The sequence below is a fragment of the Pteropus vampyrus genome, unplaced genomic scaffold, assembly GCF_000151845.1.
Source record: "Pteropus vampyrus isolate Shadow unplaced genomic scaffold, Pvam_2.0 Scaffold79, whole genome shotgun sequence".
Lineage (NCBI taxonomy): Eukaryota > Metazoa > Chordata > Mammalia > Chiroptera > Pteropodidae > Pteropus > Pteropus vampyrus.
In genome coordinates, this window is record NW_011888860.1 from 5,701,506 (window position 1) to 5,716,081 (window position 14,576).

At 34.0% G+C, this 14,576-nt stretch overlaps 1 protein-coding gene across 6 annotated transcripts in view; it reads right to left on the reverse strand.

Moving 5' to 3' along the window:
* Window positions 1-14,576, reverse strand: part of GABRA2 (gamma-aminobutyric acid type A receptor alpha2 subunit) — a 127,918-nt gene that overhangs the window by 68,543 nt on the left and 44,799 nt on the right. For all 6 annotated transcript variants that reach the window (XM_023532235.1, XM_023532234.1, XM_023532236.1 and 3 more), the window contains exon 4: window positions 3,105-3,172. In XM_023532235.1, coding sequence (XP_023388003.1) covers window positions 3,105-3,172 — 68 coding nt within the window. The remainder of the gene's footprint in view (window positions 1-3,104; window positions 3,173-14,576) is intronic.

The window sequence follows — 14,576 nt, forward strand, 5'->3', positions numbered from 1 at the left end:
TTTTTAAATTGAGCTCTATCTTCACTAAAAGATATATAATATGAGCAAGTGTGTATATTTGTGTGTCTGTGTTACATTTGTATATAGATTTTTCAGCTTTCATTTTCCTTAGCTTCATCTTGCTTCTATAGATTTGAACAAATAATAAACAGTACCTGTTGAGTGAGCAAACTCTCTCAGTTCCTACTCAGAATTCTCCTCATTTCACACATTACGTATACCAATTACCAACCTATTTCCTCTCAGCTCCAAATCCACCCTCCTTTCCCCTTCTTTGTGATATAAGAGGAGGACTCTGCAAACATTGTTCTTTTGCCAGCTCACACAATGTTAGGCTTTGTCAATAGAGAGTGCTGGAGGGATATCCCAATGTCATTGCAAGAGAAGGGGACTTTTCTTTCTGCTTCTCTTCCTGGTTTAGGTGCATTGTCATGCTTTGGCACAGCTTCAAAAAACTGACATGCACTGAGTTTTCAGCCACCAGGTAGGATATTCCTACTGGCCACATTTAGCATGTACATGTTTCTTCATGAGCAATAGCTGTATACTCCTGTAGCAGCAATATCCTCTCCATTGAGGTCTGAATCTCACTCAGCCTTGAGGGGAAGGGCACTCTCCCAAGTCCTCAGTTCATGACGCTTCACCTCTGGAAGTAGATATTGCCTTCTGTATTTGCTAATTCTGAGTTGCTTTGAGTCTTCTTTTATGCTATTTTATTATTCAACCACCTTTTTCTAGTTACTAATTTATTATATTAGATTTTCTGTGTTCAAATTACTGTTATGGATCCTTTCCTCTGACTAGATTCTGAGTAAATAGGTGCTCAGTTGGTGGTTTTGCAATGATTCTGACTTCTAGTGACTGGTATGGCTTAGTAAACAAGATGAATAAAGATTGAAATAAAGTAGAAAATCTGACATGACAAAAAGAATTCTATAGAACTCTGTTAGGTAGGTGATGCAGGGAAATGTATCATTAGAAATATGTCAAGGGCCTTCAAGCCTTTCAAGAGCCTACTGAGATGTTAAATATGTATTTCATTTGGAGGGATATCTCCATATATAGATGCATGTGACCAAAAACACACATATTCACATACACATACACTCCAAAATGGAAAAAAAAATTAAAAATCAAAGTGACCTTTTAATTTAAATGTTGCCAATTATAATTTGACTGAAATCAATTCCACATACATATAGTTTGGAATGTAAGTAAATTTTAATGTTTAATAAAATGTGTAGTAGGGTCCTCAAAATAAGAAAGCATATGTTGAGCTTGTTAAAATTTGTTAAAGTCCTTGGGTTAAATTTGCTGAAGAGACCAAAGTTTTGACTTCAATTCAGAGATGGAGTGTAAATTTGTTCTGTTGCTAATGACTGCATATCTAACTTCAGCCCTACTGGCTTTTATTTATTTATTTGCATATAAAAATTAATATTTTTTTAGACTGAAAGCAGCAGATAGGACCACAGACACAACAGCTAGAAAAACGACTGCCTGATCGTGACTACTTCACTTGGACATGGTCCTGTCCCAGCTCTGGGACATGTTCACCTTAACTTTCAAGTCTTAGCTTCGCACATCAGCATTCACTGCTCTCCTTCAACTTGACATCAGTGGATCCTTTATGTTGACTGCTAAAATTTAATTCTTGCAGGATTATAACACTTTTTCCCATTTTTTCTTACTTAATTTTTCTCAGATTTCAGGATTTGTAAAAATATATAAATTTTCCAACAAAGGCTTGAAAGGAACTCCTACATAGAAACACTAGCTAAATCCTCACAATTTCTTTTCCTTTCTTTTTTTTTTCTTAAATATCAGTTTCATTGAGAGATAACTGACAAAATTGCAAGAGGTTTAAAGTGTGCATTGTGGTGACTTAATATAGGTATACATTGTAAAAGAATCTTCCACATCTAGTTAATTAACACATCCATCACTTCAAATATTTATCTTTTGTGTGTGCGATAACATAAGTAAGGAGGTCTCAATAAATTGGTCAATAATTTTACGAGAGCTTGCAAAAAGGGCAGACCTCTTGTTTTTGTTTGTTTATCCAGGTGGAAAAATGTCCAAACTTGTCATCTTTCCCCTTGGGTTATCAGAGAAAGGGAAGAAACTGGGAAGAGATGACATGATGAAAGATGATCACGAAAGAAAGAACAAGGGCATCTTCTCTAATTCAAACTCCCTAGGCCATAAGGAAGGTGGATGTCTAAAGAGCCATTGGACCTTGGAGCGGAGGATGCCTGAGGGGTGGATGAGATTGTGAGCCACAAATTTGCCAGAGATGTAGCATGCGACAAGAGATAGGCATATCAGGAGAATGCAATGTAAAGCTGGCAACAGCTGGAAGATGCAGCAGGATCTGACAAGGCATTAGTGAATTAAAAATTACTTCAACAAAAACTTCTATAATAGAGCACTACAGTTAGCAGTAGAAATATAGAAGATTAATTATCAAATGTTTGTGCTTAATTAAGAATTTATCTTTGATGTTTCTAGCCCACCAGTATCTAAACCCACCAAACTATTTTCCTCTCCTACCCACTGTATTTTAATAAAAAATAAATAAGTACCAATTTCATAGAATGCAAGTATGTCAAGATTCGAGTTTTCTTTAGATGGATTTATATGTGCCTTATATACATAATTTGTAAGTATGTAGATATTAGACAAAGTGCCCAACTTACTCAGTGCCTTAAAGAGGTTTCCATTTATAACACTACCCATGACTACTTTCTGTAAGAAGTAGTTATCTATGAAACTATAGAGAAGTTACTTATGGAAGTCCAAGCAGGTATATTTATCCTAGAAAATGATTCTCAGTAATATCATTATTTTTATTTAAATAATTGTTTATTGATCACAAATTTGGAAAAGAATATAACATATAAAGGGTAATCTGAACACCCAAGCTGGAATGGTATACCACAGATACAAACAGATGAACATTCTTAACTCTCCACATACTTGGATAGACTAAGTAGGCATTAGACAGTTATATAATCCTATAACACTAAAACAACTTGTTTAGTCTAAATGATCCCTTCCAATGCATGATATGAAATAAAAATACTATTTAATGAAAAACTCACCATATCTGTGTCTGAGACAGGGCCAAAACTGGTCACATAGATGTTAGTGAAGACTTCAGTAATACTGTCTGATATGAGAAAAAGAGATTGAATATAGACATTATATAATGAGAGCCATAGGAGAGAGAAGTGGTCAAGTTCTTGGCATGATTAGAAAGTTGTGTGATATTTAGAAATATTTTTTTAATTTTCTTTTCAACTTTCAGAACCAACAAAAATAGCTACATTGATCAAATATTTCATATGTTCTTACGACCTTAAATGCAAAATGTCCAGAAGTATTAAGACCTTCTTACTTGAAAGTTACACCCGATCGAGTATTCTTTTTAAAGCATATTTCTCAGAATTAAGAGTTTCTTAGAATCTATTTTAACTAAACTAGTTTACAACAAATTTTCCACCAGCACTGAAAACAAAGTATGATTAATATGGTTACCATTTGATATAGTCTGAATTTGATTTTTAAACTAAATATTTCAGATGATATTTCATAATAGTAGATATTTAGTCCATAGATTGTAAATTTGTACATTTTCTTTAAAAACCACAAATACAGATTGTTAATCATTAGAAATAAAAATAATCCATATTGTTATAAAAAGCTTTATCATTCAGTGACAGAAAAATAAAAGCAAATAACATACATTAATCACAATGGATTACTTCTAAACAAGATGCCTTTAAATACATTTAAGAATGTCTGAAATGCTAAGACGTAGCATCCATCTTAATTATATAGAATTAAATTCTAAAGTTATGTAACTTATTAACTGTAACATGATTAACAGGATTGCTCTATTAACCAGGTGATTTAAATCTTTGATTTTAAATAAAGCAAATGGTGATAGACAAAAGTTTAAAAGAGATTTCAAAAGAAAAATCCTTTTAATGTTCTTATAGGAAAACATCATTAATTTCCATCATCATGAACTAAATGTCTTATCTATTCCTGTCAAAATTTTTATTCTACACAAACAATATCATAAAATATTTTTAATATTACACTGGCCATCAATTCACAACCATGCAAGAGAGAGTAAGGCTGGGATAGTGCATCCACTAAGGCAAAAATAAAAATGAAAAAAGTTTAAGTTTGAAATAATAGAATAGATTTCTTCAAAGGACTTGAAATATAATAATCTGTATAACAAACCTCTGAGATCAATTTTATGTTATCATCCCAGTGTGTATGTACCTTGATGCACAGAAAAGTAAGGAAATATGCCCAATGACCCATACTTAGTAGAAGAGCTAGAGCCAGGTTTTAAAACCCAAACAATCTGGCTCCTCAGGGTAAACCAAAGCATTATACCATAGTCAACAATAAACTTGAAATTAAAACTGTTTTCTCATTAACAATAAACTTGAAACTAAAACTGTTTTCTCATTAACTAATATTTCTATTCACCACAATCTGCACCAAAAAGATGGTCAGAATGTTCCAAATATAGTCATTCGACTTTATTATATTTATATACTATTTTATTTTATTACAAAAATTGTATTTATGAAAGTTTATGATAAAACGATTTGAAACATAAATATATTTACAAAGTTAATTCTCAGCTGCTACTTGCCCCAAAGACCTGTACAGTTTCAGCTTTATGGAAGTGAAACTTGTGCAATCACACAAGAGTGCTCAGAAGAGCCCCATGACTGATTTAATGTTCTATTTTGCTGTCTTTAAATTCTTAATTAATTTTTGAATAAAAAGCCCTGCATTTTCATCTTGGACTGGGCCTCACAAATTATGTAGCTGATCCTTGACCTAAATCATACATGCTATTAGAAAGAAATCAAGAAATGGGACCCAAGTTTCTTTTTTTCCCCCTTATTCATACTAAACCAACCATACTATTACATTTATTCAATAAACAATTTTAAAATTTAAGTCATTATTGATGTTGATTTAACATGTTCCAGGAAAGAGAAACTCAAATGTTAAGGTAGTCTTCACAAACAGAAGCAAATAAAATTACCCTTCTTAGTTTGTAGTAGTAAATTTAAAAAGAGATGATGAAAATGCGTGAATATATTCATGCTGAAGATATAAAGAACATCCACTACATGCTAAGCGGCAAGTAAAGGGTAAAGGTATTAATCAGTATCTAATGGCTGCAGGGAAGTGCCAGCTAAGAATCCAAAAAGAGAAAAACGCGATTACCCTCAAAGCTCTAAGAAGTAAGAAAAACACTTAAAGAGGCAGAACCTAGATACGCTGTTACCTTAAAGAACTGATTTCATGGTTTATTGACTTCATAAACATAGCTAAAGAATGCATGCATTTGAAGGGATGTTCTCCTGCTATTGAATTTCAGAAAAAGGAAAATCAGCAAGACAAACACTGACCATAAATACTCAATAGATACCTGAGATTGGGAAAGGGATATTTGGTAATGAGACTGAGGATTTCTGTATAGATTGATGCCTGGAGTTGTAAACAACAAATATGCATTAATGAAATATTTAAGCATTATGATTACAAATATTTGACACATCTAATACAACTTTCCAGGGTTCTATATTCAGAGTGCGATCTTTCATTAAGATCTGGCTTTTTATAAGAGAAGGGAAGGGAAGGAAAGAGGCAGGAGGGTAAGCGAGATTATATAAATACATGTAAGTTATTTTGGATTTTGTGACACTGATTTGTCAAAATCAGTCCATACTATCTTCTGGTTTTATTTTGTTTTCCCATTGGGATGTAGGACAGGGTTTAGTTGTATTATTAATGCTTTTTACAATATTCTTATCCATGTGACAAATGTATGTCACAAGTAAACAAATAAACTGATATTCTAGTGGAATCATCGTCTCTGCATTTTAGGTACTGTGAGTTACCCTCTCAAATCTTGATCACTTTTAGTGGATATACCAAGCACTGTTCTGATTCAGGGCTTTCACATTGGATTTTGCTTCTCCTCCATTCTTGGTTAACTGCTTCTCCGTCTTTTAGTATTGATTTAAGTATTCTCAGAGCAGGGGTTCACTATTTCTACTATATAATCTAAGTCCTCCTCTCTCCCTCTCTGACACTTTTGTTTTGGTTTGTTTTGTTTTTCCATAAGATGTTTTAGAATTTGCTATTTTTTTTATGCCTTAATATTTTTTTACTTGTTTTTTTGTTCATTTGTTTTGTTTTGTTTGGTCTCTCTCTCCAACTAGGATTCAAATTTGCTAGAGGACGGGGATTGTTTGTGTTCTTTTTTATATCACCATTGCTAACACAATGTCTGCCACATATTATATTTATATTTGAATAATCAAATCATTTCTAATTACAGTTTATGTAGAACATATACCTTTCCCAAAATATTTCATCAACATTAAAAATAGCTGTGAAGTTGTTGCTACTCATAGAGAAAGGGCACTGTCATTTGTGAAGGCAGAGACCAAACTGTCCATTGATAGAAGGTGGTTGAAAGCCTAGGGAATAGGTGCCAAGTGAAGAAAAAAAGTCAAGCAAAAGGGGAGAATGTTTTAAAGGAAGTACTCTCAGTAGAAATCAAAATTTAACTGCTGAGCAGTAGGAGGCTTTTAACAGAAACATCCACCATGAGTTGCTTTACTTCAAAATAATTGCTTAGCAGCTAGATTTTGGGCTTTAGAAATACCAAAAGCATAATATGCAAAAAAGTAAGAGGATCTCTATAGACTTTCCAAAGGCAAAAACACCTTGAGTTAATAACAGGTACTTTAGGAAAAATAAGAAATGCATGTGATAAACATAGAATAATGTGTGATCCTCAGGAGCAATCATCAAATTCAGGATGGCAGCTATTATTGGGGAGAGAGAAAGGGAAATAACCTGCTGACAGGTGCCGAGGAGCCTCTAATACATTTCTAATATTTTCCTTCTTTTAAAATTGACTTTAATAAATTTTGAGAAAATCTTAAGATGTGATGAAGCTGGTCATGGAATAAGCCATATTATTCTCCACTTCTCTGAATGTTTGAAATACTTCACAGAAAAAAATAAATAAATGGACTTGACAACACCCAAAATAAATATATAAATAATTTCACAAAAGGTTTAAATTAACTTATGGAAATTGTTCTTCACTGGGCAATGCAGCATACAATAAAAATTTTTTTTGCAAATAGTTAAGTTTGGCTCATGAACATGATCAACATGTGCAGAAGTGTAGAGTATTAAGTTGTAAAGAAAGATAGAAGTTGTATCAAAAAAAGATCTGACAATGATGAGAATACTGTCTCTATATATACAATAGCAGGGCATTCACTGAAGGACTTTGATTTAGAGATTGTATATCTAAAGCTATTATAGTAGAAATGTTATGTAGGCAAACTGAATCAGAGGATATTGAAGACAATGTATCCATTCTGAGACAATGAAATAGTTAAGCCAAAAGAAAAAATGACATTGAGAATAGGAAAATGTAGACATTAAGGAAATAGAGTTTTCTTTTCAAAAAGTGATATTGTTAAAAGATGCTAAAATAGATCCCTTTGTTTAACTCTTAGAGAATCTTTAGAGCCTAGAAATGAGCAGTTGTAGAATTATAAGGGCAGAAAACAAATAAAAGAGGACTGGAAAGTAAATAGATGTCACATACATGAAAAGAGGAAGTGGAAAGTAGTTTCTTTAAATGCTTCTCAAAAAATATTTGGATGAAGCATAGACAGCTGAAATGTACTTGGTAATGTAATACACTAGCCATCAAACCTTCAAGCAAAAATTTCTAACATTTGATAAGAGTAAAATCATGTCTTTATGTAAAACATGTGGTTAATGATTGATAGACACATGAAATTATGCAATAATGCTTGTTGTTTCCAGTGGTTCTTCAGGAGTGGGCAAAGGTTTTCAACATAATTGAATATAGCAGTGGGCTTTCTGTTACTTTCTCAGTAAGGTACAGTTTCTCATCCCATTTTGAGTTACAACCATTCCATATTTCTCTCTAGTTTTATATGTTCATTTATTTATTGTGTTTACTGTTTGCTGTCTATATCTATCAGTATGGTAGACACAAGCCACACATGACTAAGTTTAAATTAATTAATTAAAATTAAAATAGGAAGAGATTCCGGTCAAGACGGCAGGATAGATAAACACTGAGCATGCCTCTTCCCATGACTGCATTAAAATTGCGACTAAATTATTAAATGATCAACCAGGAGAATGATATGAAGACTAATTGAACAGAACTTCTATAACTGGGTATATAAAGAGGAGACCACATTGAGACTGGTAGGTGGGGTAGAGACATGAAGGGGGCCGGTCCCACTACCACCTCTGGTAATTGAGCATCAGGATGTATATCTCAGCTGTAGAGGCCCCCTTGCCAGAGGAGTGACAAGCCACAGCCCCATAGTAAAGCTTCCCAGCTCAGGGTTCCCATGTCAGGAAAGGGAGTCTCTACAAAATTTGGCAGTGAAAATAAGTAGAGATTGGCCATCTGGGCAGATGGAAGGCAGCTAAAAATCCAAACGTCCTCTTAAAGGACTCACACATATGCTCCTTTGCTCATATGCATATACCTTGGGCTCCAGTGGAGGGACAGCAGCTCTGAAAATGCCTGAGACATGCAGAGAAAGACTGAGTTCAGCGGCTTCAAGGCAAGAATTGGAGGAACAACTGCCATTGTCCTTTTGTTGAGCCCTTCTCCCATGCAGCCAGCAAGTAAGCACCATTTTGCCTTTGTTAAACCCTCCCCACACATGGTCATTGATGAATCTGCACTGGACTGGTGAGATCTACTTGCTCCACCTGGGAGACTCCCTGAGATCCTGCCCCACCCAACATGCAAATTGCCCGGTGGCAATTTTGAGCATTTACTTGGCAACCAGTCCCACCCCACACTCTCAGCAGGAGGTTCCTTATAATGCAATCAATAGGCCTCCACTGCAGCACCTCAGGAGACACTTTCAGTGGTGAGTAACCAGCCCCAGCCACTGTGCAGTATTTCTTGAACAAATCTCAGAGGCAGCAGCTGTCCTCAGTGTGAGCTGAGACTTTTGTGAGTACCTACAGGCTAAGCACTGGCAAAAAATATGAATCTACACCAACCTGGGGAACACAACGTGCCCCACTCTGGTAACTCCCTGACATCCTGCCTCATCCAATTCTGATTCTTCAAGACTTATTCAGCCATTGAGTCGTATAAGCAGGCGGTAGGCAGCCTCGAGCATGGAGGTGTCCCGGCCTTTTGCTGAGCTGCCCCAGGCCTAGTACTAGTGGGAGTAGGCCTCAGTTTGCCACCTGGCCTCTCTCAATAGCCCCAAGTCCAGCTCAGGCAGTGATCAAACATGGATAGTTTTATAGTTCCTACCAGGTAACCCGGGGCAGGTCACAGGCAGGGGCTGATCTTGCCCCACACGGGAGACCCTCCCAAGGAGATTCAGAACAAACACATCCAGAGGCTAGCATTAGACCTCAACAGGGCAATACCTGTTAGCCCCACAAATGGCACACCCAAAGAATGGTCTCAAAAGCCAAGCAAACGCTCTGGGGTGAACCCCATTCCATGGGGTCAGCCTGCAGATCATACATTATGAGCATGGCCAATACTCAGAGCCAGTCAACCTGAGAGTCAATTCCACTCAAACAACAAACATTTAACTAAATTTTCCAACTACAACAATGGGGGGCGGGGGGCACACACAACCACATAGGGGTTACTCCTAAAGCACCTGACTCAGATGATCAAGAAGACTGTGTCACTGGTCCACACAGGATACCTATTGTATAAGGCCACTTGGCTAAGACTGAGAAACATGGTAAGTCTACCTAATACTTATAAATGAACATAGAGAGGCAATCAAAATGAGAAAACAAAGAAACATCTCAAATGAAAGAACAGGCAAAAACTCTAGGAGAAAACAAACTAAATAAAATGGAGTCAAGCAACCTGCCAGATACAGAGTTCAAATAATGAGTCATAAGAATTCTCAAGGAACTTAGAGAAAGAATAGACGAGCTAAGTGAGAACTTCAACAAAGAGATAATAAGCATAAAACAAAGACACAGAAACCATAAAAAAGAATCAGTCAGAAATTAAAACTACAATAACTGAAGTGAAGAATACACTAAAAGGAATGAACAGCAGAGAATCAAATCAATAATTTAGAAGACAAGGTAGCAGAAAATGCCCAATTAGAACTGCAAAAATAAATAAGGGACCTCTGGGACAGTGTAAAGCATGACAATATTGGTATCAATATAGGCGTGCCAGCAGGAGAAGAGAAAAAACAAGGGATTGAGAACCTATTTGAGGAAATAATGACCGAAAACTTTCTTTATCTGGGGAAAGAAATAGATATACAAGTCCAGGAAGCACAGAGAGTCACAAACAAAATGAATCCAAACGGTTCACACAAAGACACATAATAACTAAAATGCCAAAGATTAAAGATAGAGAAAAAATCTTAAAAGCAACAAGAAAAAGGCAGTTAGTTACTTACAAGGAGCTCCCATTAGATAGTCTGCTAATTTCTCAACAGAAACTTTGCAGGCCAGAAGGGGTGGGCACAAAATATTCAAAATGAAGAACATCAAAGACCTAAATAATGAACAGCAAAGACCTACAATCAAAACTACTCTACTCAGCAGGGCTATCACTTAAAATTGAAGGTGAGAGAAAGAGCTTCCAAGACAGGAAAAAGCTAAAGAAGTTTAGCATGAATTATAAGAAATGTTAAGAAAATTTCTGTTAAAAAAGGGGGGAAACCCATAAATACGAATAATAAAATGGTGATAACTATGTACCTATCAATAATTATTTTAAATGTAAATGGACTAAATGTTCCAATCGAAATACATAGGGTAGCTGAATGGGTAAGAAAACAAGAAGCCATACATCTGCTGTCTACAGGAGACCCATTTCAGATAAAAAGACAAACACAGAACAAAAGTAAAGGTATGGAAAAAGATATGTCATGTAATTTAAAATGAGACAAAAGCTGAAGTAGCAATATTTATAGCAAACAAAATAGATTTCAAACCAAAGGCTATAATAAGAGATAAAAAAAGACATTACATAAAGGCAAAAGGAATAATCCAACAAGAAGTTATAACCCTAGTAAATATTTATGCACTGAACAAAGGATATCTAAATATATAAAGCAAATATTGACTGAAATAAAAGAAGAGATCAATAGTACAGGACTTCAACATCCCATTGATACCAGTGGACAGATCTTCTAGAAAAAATAAATAAATAAAGGAAACAGAGACCTTAAATGACACCCTGGACCACATAAATTTAATTGATATTTATAGACCATTTCACTCCAAAGCAGTGGAATAGTCATTCTTCTCAAGTGTGCATGGAACATTTTTTCAAAATATGTTAGACTACAAAACATGTCTCAATAAATTAAAGAAGATCGAAATTTTATCAAGCATCTTCTCCAACCATGATATAAAACCAGAAATCAATTATAAGAAAAAACTGAAAATAAACACGTGGAAGCTAAATAGCATGCTAATAAACAATATATGAGTTAACAATGAGATCGAAAAAAAAAAATCAAAAGATACTTTGAGGCATATTAAAATAAAAACACAATGACCCAAAATCTATGGAGCAGAGCAAAAGCAATCCTAAGAGAGAAATTCATAGCAATACAGGCCTACCTCATGAAACACACAAACAAAAAATCTCAAATAAACAATCTAATCTTACACCTAAAAGAACTAGATTAAGAACAGAAAACAAAGTGAGTAAAAGGAAGGAAATAATTAAAATTGGAATGAAAATAAACAAAATAGAGTCTAAAAACACAGCACAAAAGATCAATGAAACCAAGAACTGGTTATTTGAAAAAATAAACGAAGTTGAGAAATCTTTAACTATACTCATCAAGAAAAAAAGAGAGAAGACCCAAATAAATAAAATAAGAAGTAACAACTGACTCCACAGAAATACAAAGGATTATAAGAAAATACTACAAACAATTAAATGCCAACAAATTGGACAATCTGGAAGAAATGAATACGTTCCTAAAAACATACAATTTTCCAAGACTGAGTGGAAAAGAAACAAAATGTGAACACACCAATTATTACTAATGAAATCAAATGGGCAATCAAAAAACTTCCAACAAACAAAAGTCTTGGACTGGATGACTAAAGCAAGTGAAATTTACCAGACGTTCAAATAAAAATACCTTTTCTTGTCAAACTATTCAAAAAAATTCAAGAGAATGGAAGACTCCTCAGTTCATTCTGAGGCACCCATTACCCTGATTCCAAAACCAGATGAAGATATTACAAAAAAAGAAAATTGTATACTGATATCAGTGATCAAACATAAGTGCAAAAATCATCAATGAAATATTAGTAAACCAAATTCAGTAATACATTAAAGATCACACACCATGTTCAAGCGGGATTTATTACTGGGATGCAAGTTTGGTTCAATATCTACAAATCACTTAATGTGATACGCCACACTAACAAATTGAAAGATAAAAATTATATGATCATATCAATAGATGCAGAAAAAAACATTTGATAAAATTCAGTGTCTATTTATGTTAAAAACTCAGGAAAGTGGGAATAGAGGGAATCTCAAAATAATAAAGGCTGTATATGACGAACCCACAGCCAATATCATATTCAATGAAGAAAAGCTAAAAACCTTTTCTTTAAAATCAGGAACAAGACAAGAATGACTACTTTCACCACTTCTATTCAATATAGTATTGGAAGTCCTAGCAACAGCAATCAGCCAAGAAAAAGAAATACACGACATTCAAATTTGAAAAAAAAGAAGTAAAAGTCATTATTTGCAGATGATATGATACTATATAAAGAGAACCCTAAAGATTCCACAAAAAAACTACTAGAACTGAAAATGAATTCAGTGAAGTATCAAGATAAAAAATTAATATTTAGAAATTGGTTTCATTTCTATACACCAATAATAAACTATCAGAAAGAGATATTAAGAATAAAATCTCATTTACAATTGTATCTAAAAACAATAAAATACCGAGAAATAAATTTAACCAAGGAGATAAAAGGCCTGTACTCAGAAAATTATATCATTAAAGAAAAAACTGGAAAAGATACAAATAGATGGAAACATATACCATGAGAATTAATATTGTTAAAATATAGATACTACCCAAAGCAATCTATAGATGCAATGCAATCTCTTCAAAATACCATTGGTATTTTTCACAGAACTAGAACTTATCATAAAACTTATATAAAACCATAAAAGACCCCAAATAGCCACAGCAGTCTTGAGAAAGAAGAACAAAGTTGGAGATATTACACTACCTGATATCAAACTATACTACAAGGCTATAGTAATCAAAACAGCACAATACTGGCATAAAAACCAATGAAACAGAATAGAGAGTCCAGAAATAAAACCACACCTATGTGTTCATTTAATCTATGACAGAGGAGACAAGAATATATAATGGAGTAAGACAGTCCCTTCAATAAATGGTGTTGGGAAAACTGGATAGATACATGCAAAAAAAAAAAGAAAAGAAAAGAAAAGAAACTGAACCACCTTCTTACTCCATATATAAGAATAAATTAAAAATGGATTAAAGTCTTAAATGTAAGACTCAAAACCATAAAACTCCTAGAAGAAAACACGCAGCAAACTCTCTGAGATAGTTCTTAGTAATATTTTTTTTCTTATATAATTCTTAGGGCAAGGAAAACAAAAGAAAAAATAAACAAATGGGACTATATCAAACTAAAAAGCTTTTGCACAGCAAAGGAAACCATCAACAAAACCAAAAGAGAACTTACTGAATAGGAGATGTTATTTGCCAATGATACATCTAATAAGGAGTTAACATCAAAAATTTATAAAGAACTGATACAACTACTGAAAACTAACAAACAATCCAATTAAAAAATGGGCAGAGGACATAAATAAGCTTTTCTCCAAGGAGGACATCAGATGGCCAATACACATATAAAAAGATGTTCAACATCACTTATCATTAGATAAATGTAAATTAAAACCACACTGAGATATCGCCTCACATCTGTCAGATTGGATATCATCAATAAATCAACAACCAACAAGTATTGGTAAAATGTGGAGAAAAGGGAACTCTCATGCACTGTTGGTGGGATCACAAATTGATACAGTCATATGGAAAACAGTTTGGCAGTTCCTCAAAAAATTAAAAATAGAAATATCTTATGACCCAGTAATTACAATTCTGGGTATTTATCTGAAGGACACTGAAACACTCATTTGAAAAGATACATGCATCCCTATGTTCATTGCAGTGCTATTTACAATAGCTAAGATATGGAAGCACTCTATATGCCCATCAATAGATAATTGGATCAAGAAGAGTTGGTATGTATATACAATGGAATATTACTTAACTATTAAAAATACAATCTTACCATTTGCAACAAATGGATGGACCTAGAGGGTTAAGTGAAATAAGTCAGACAGAGAAAGAAAAATAGCATATGATTTCACTTAGATGTATGATTTAAAGTACAAAATAAACAAA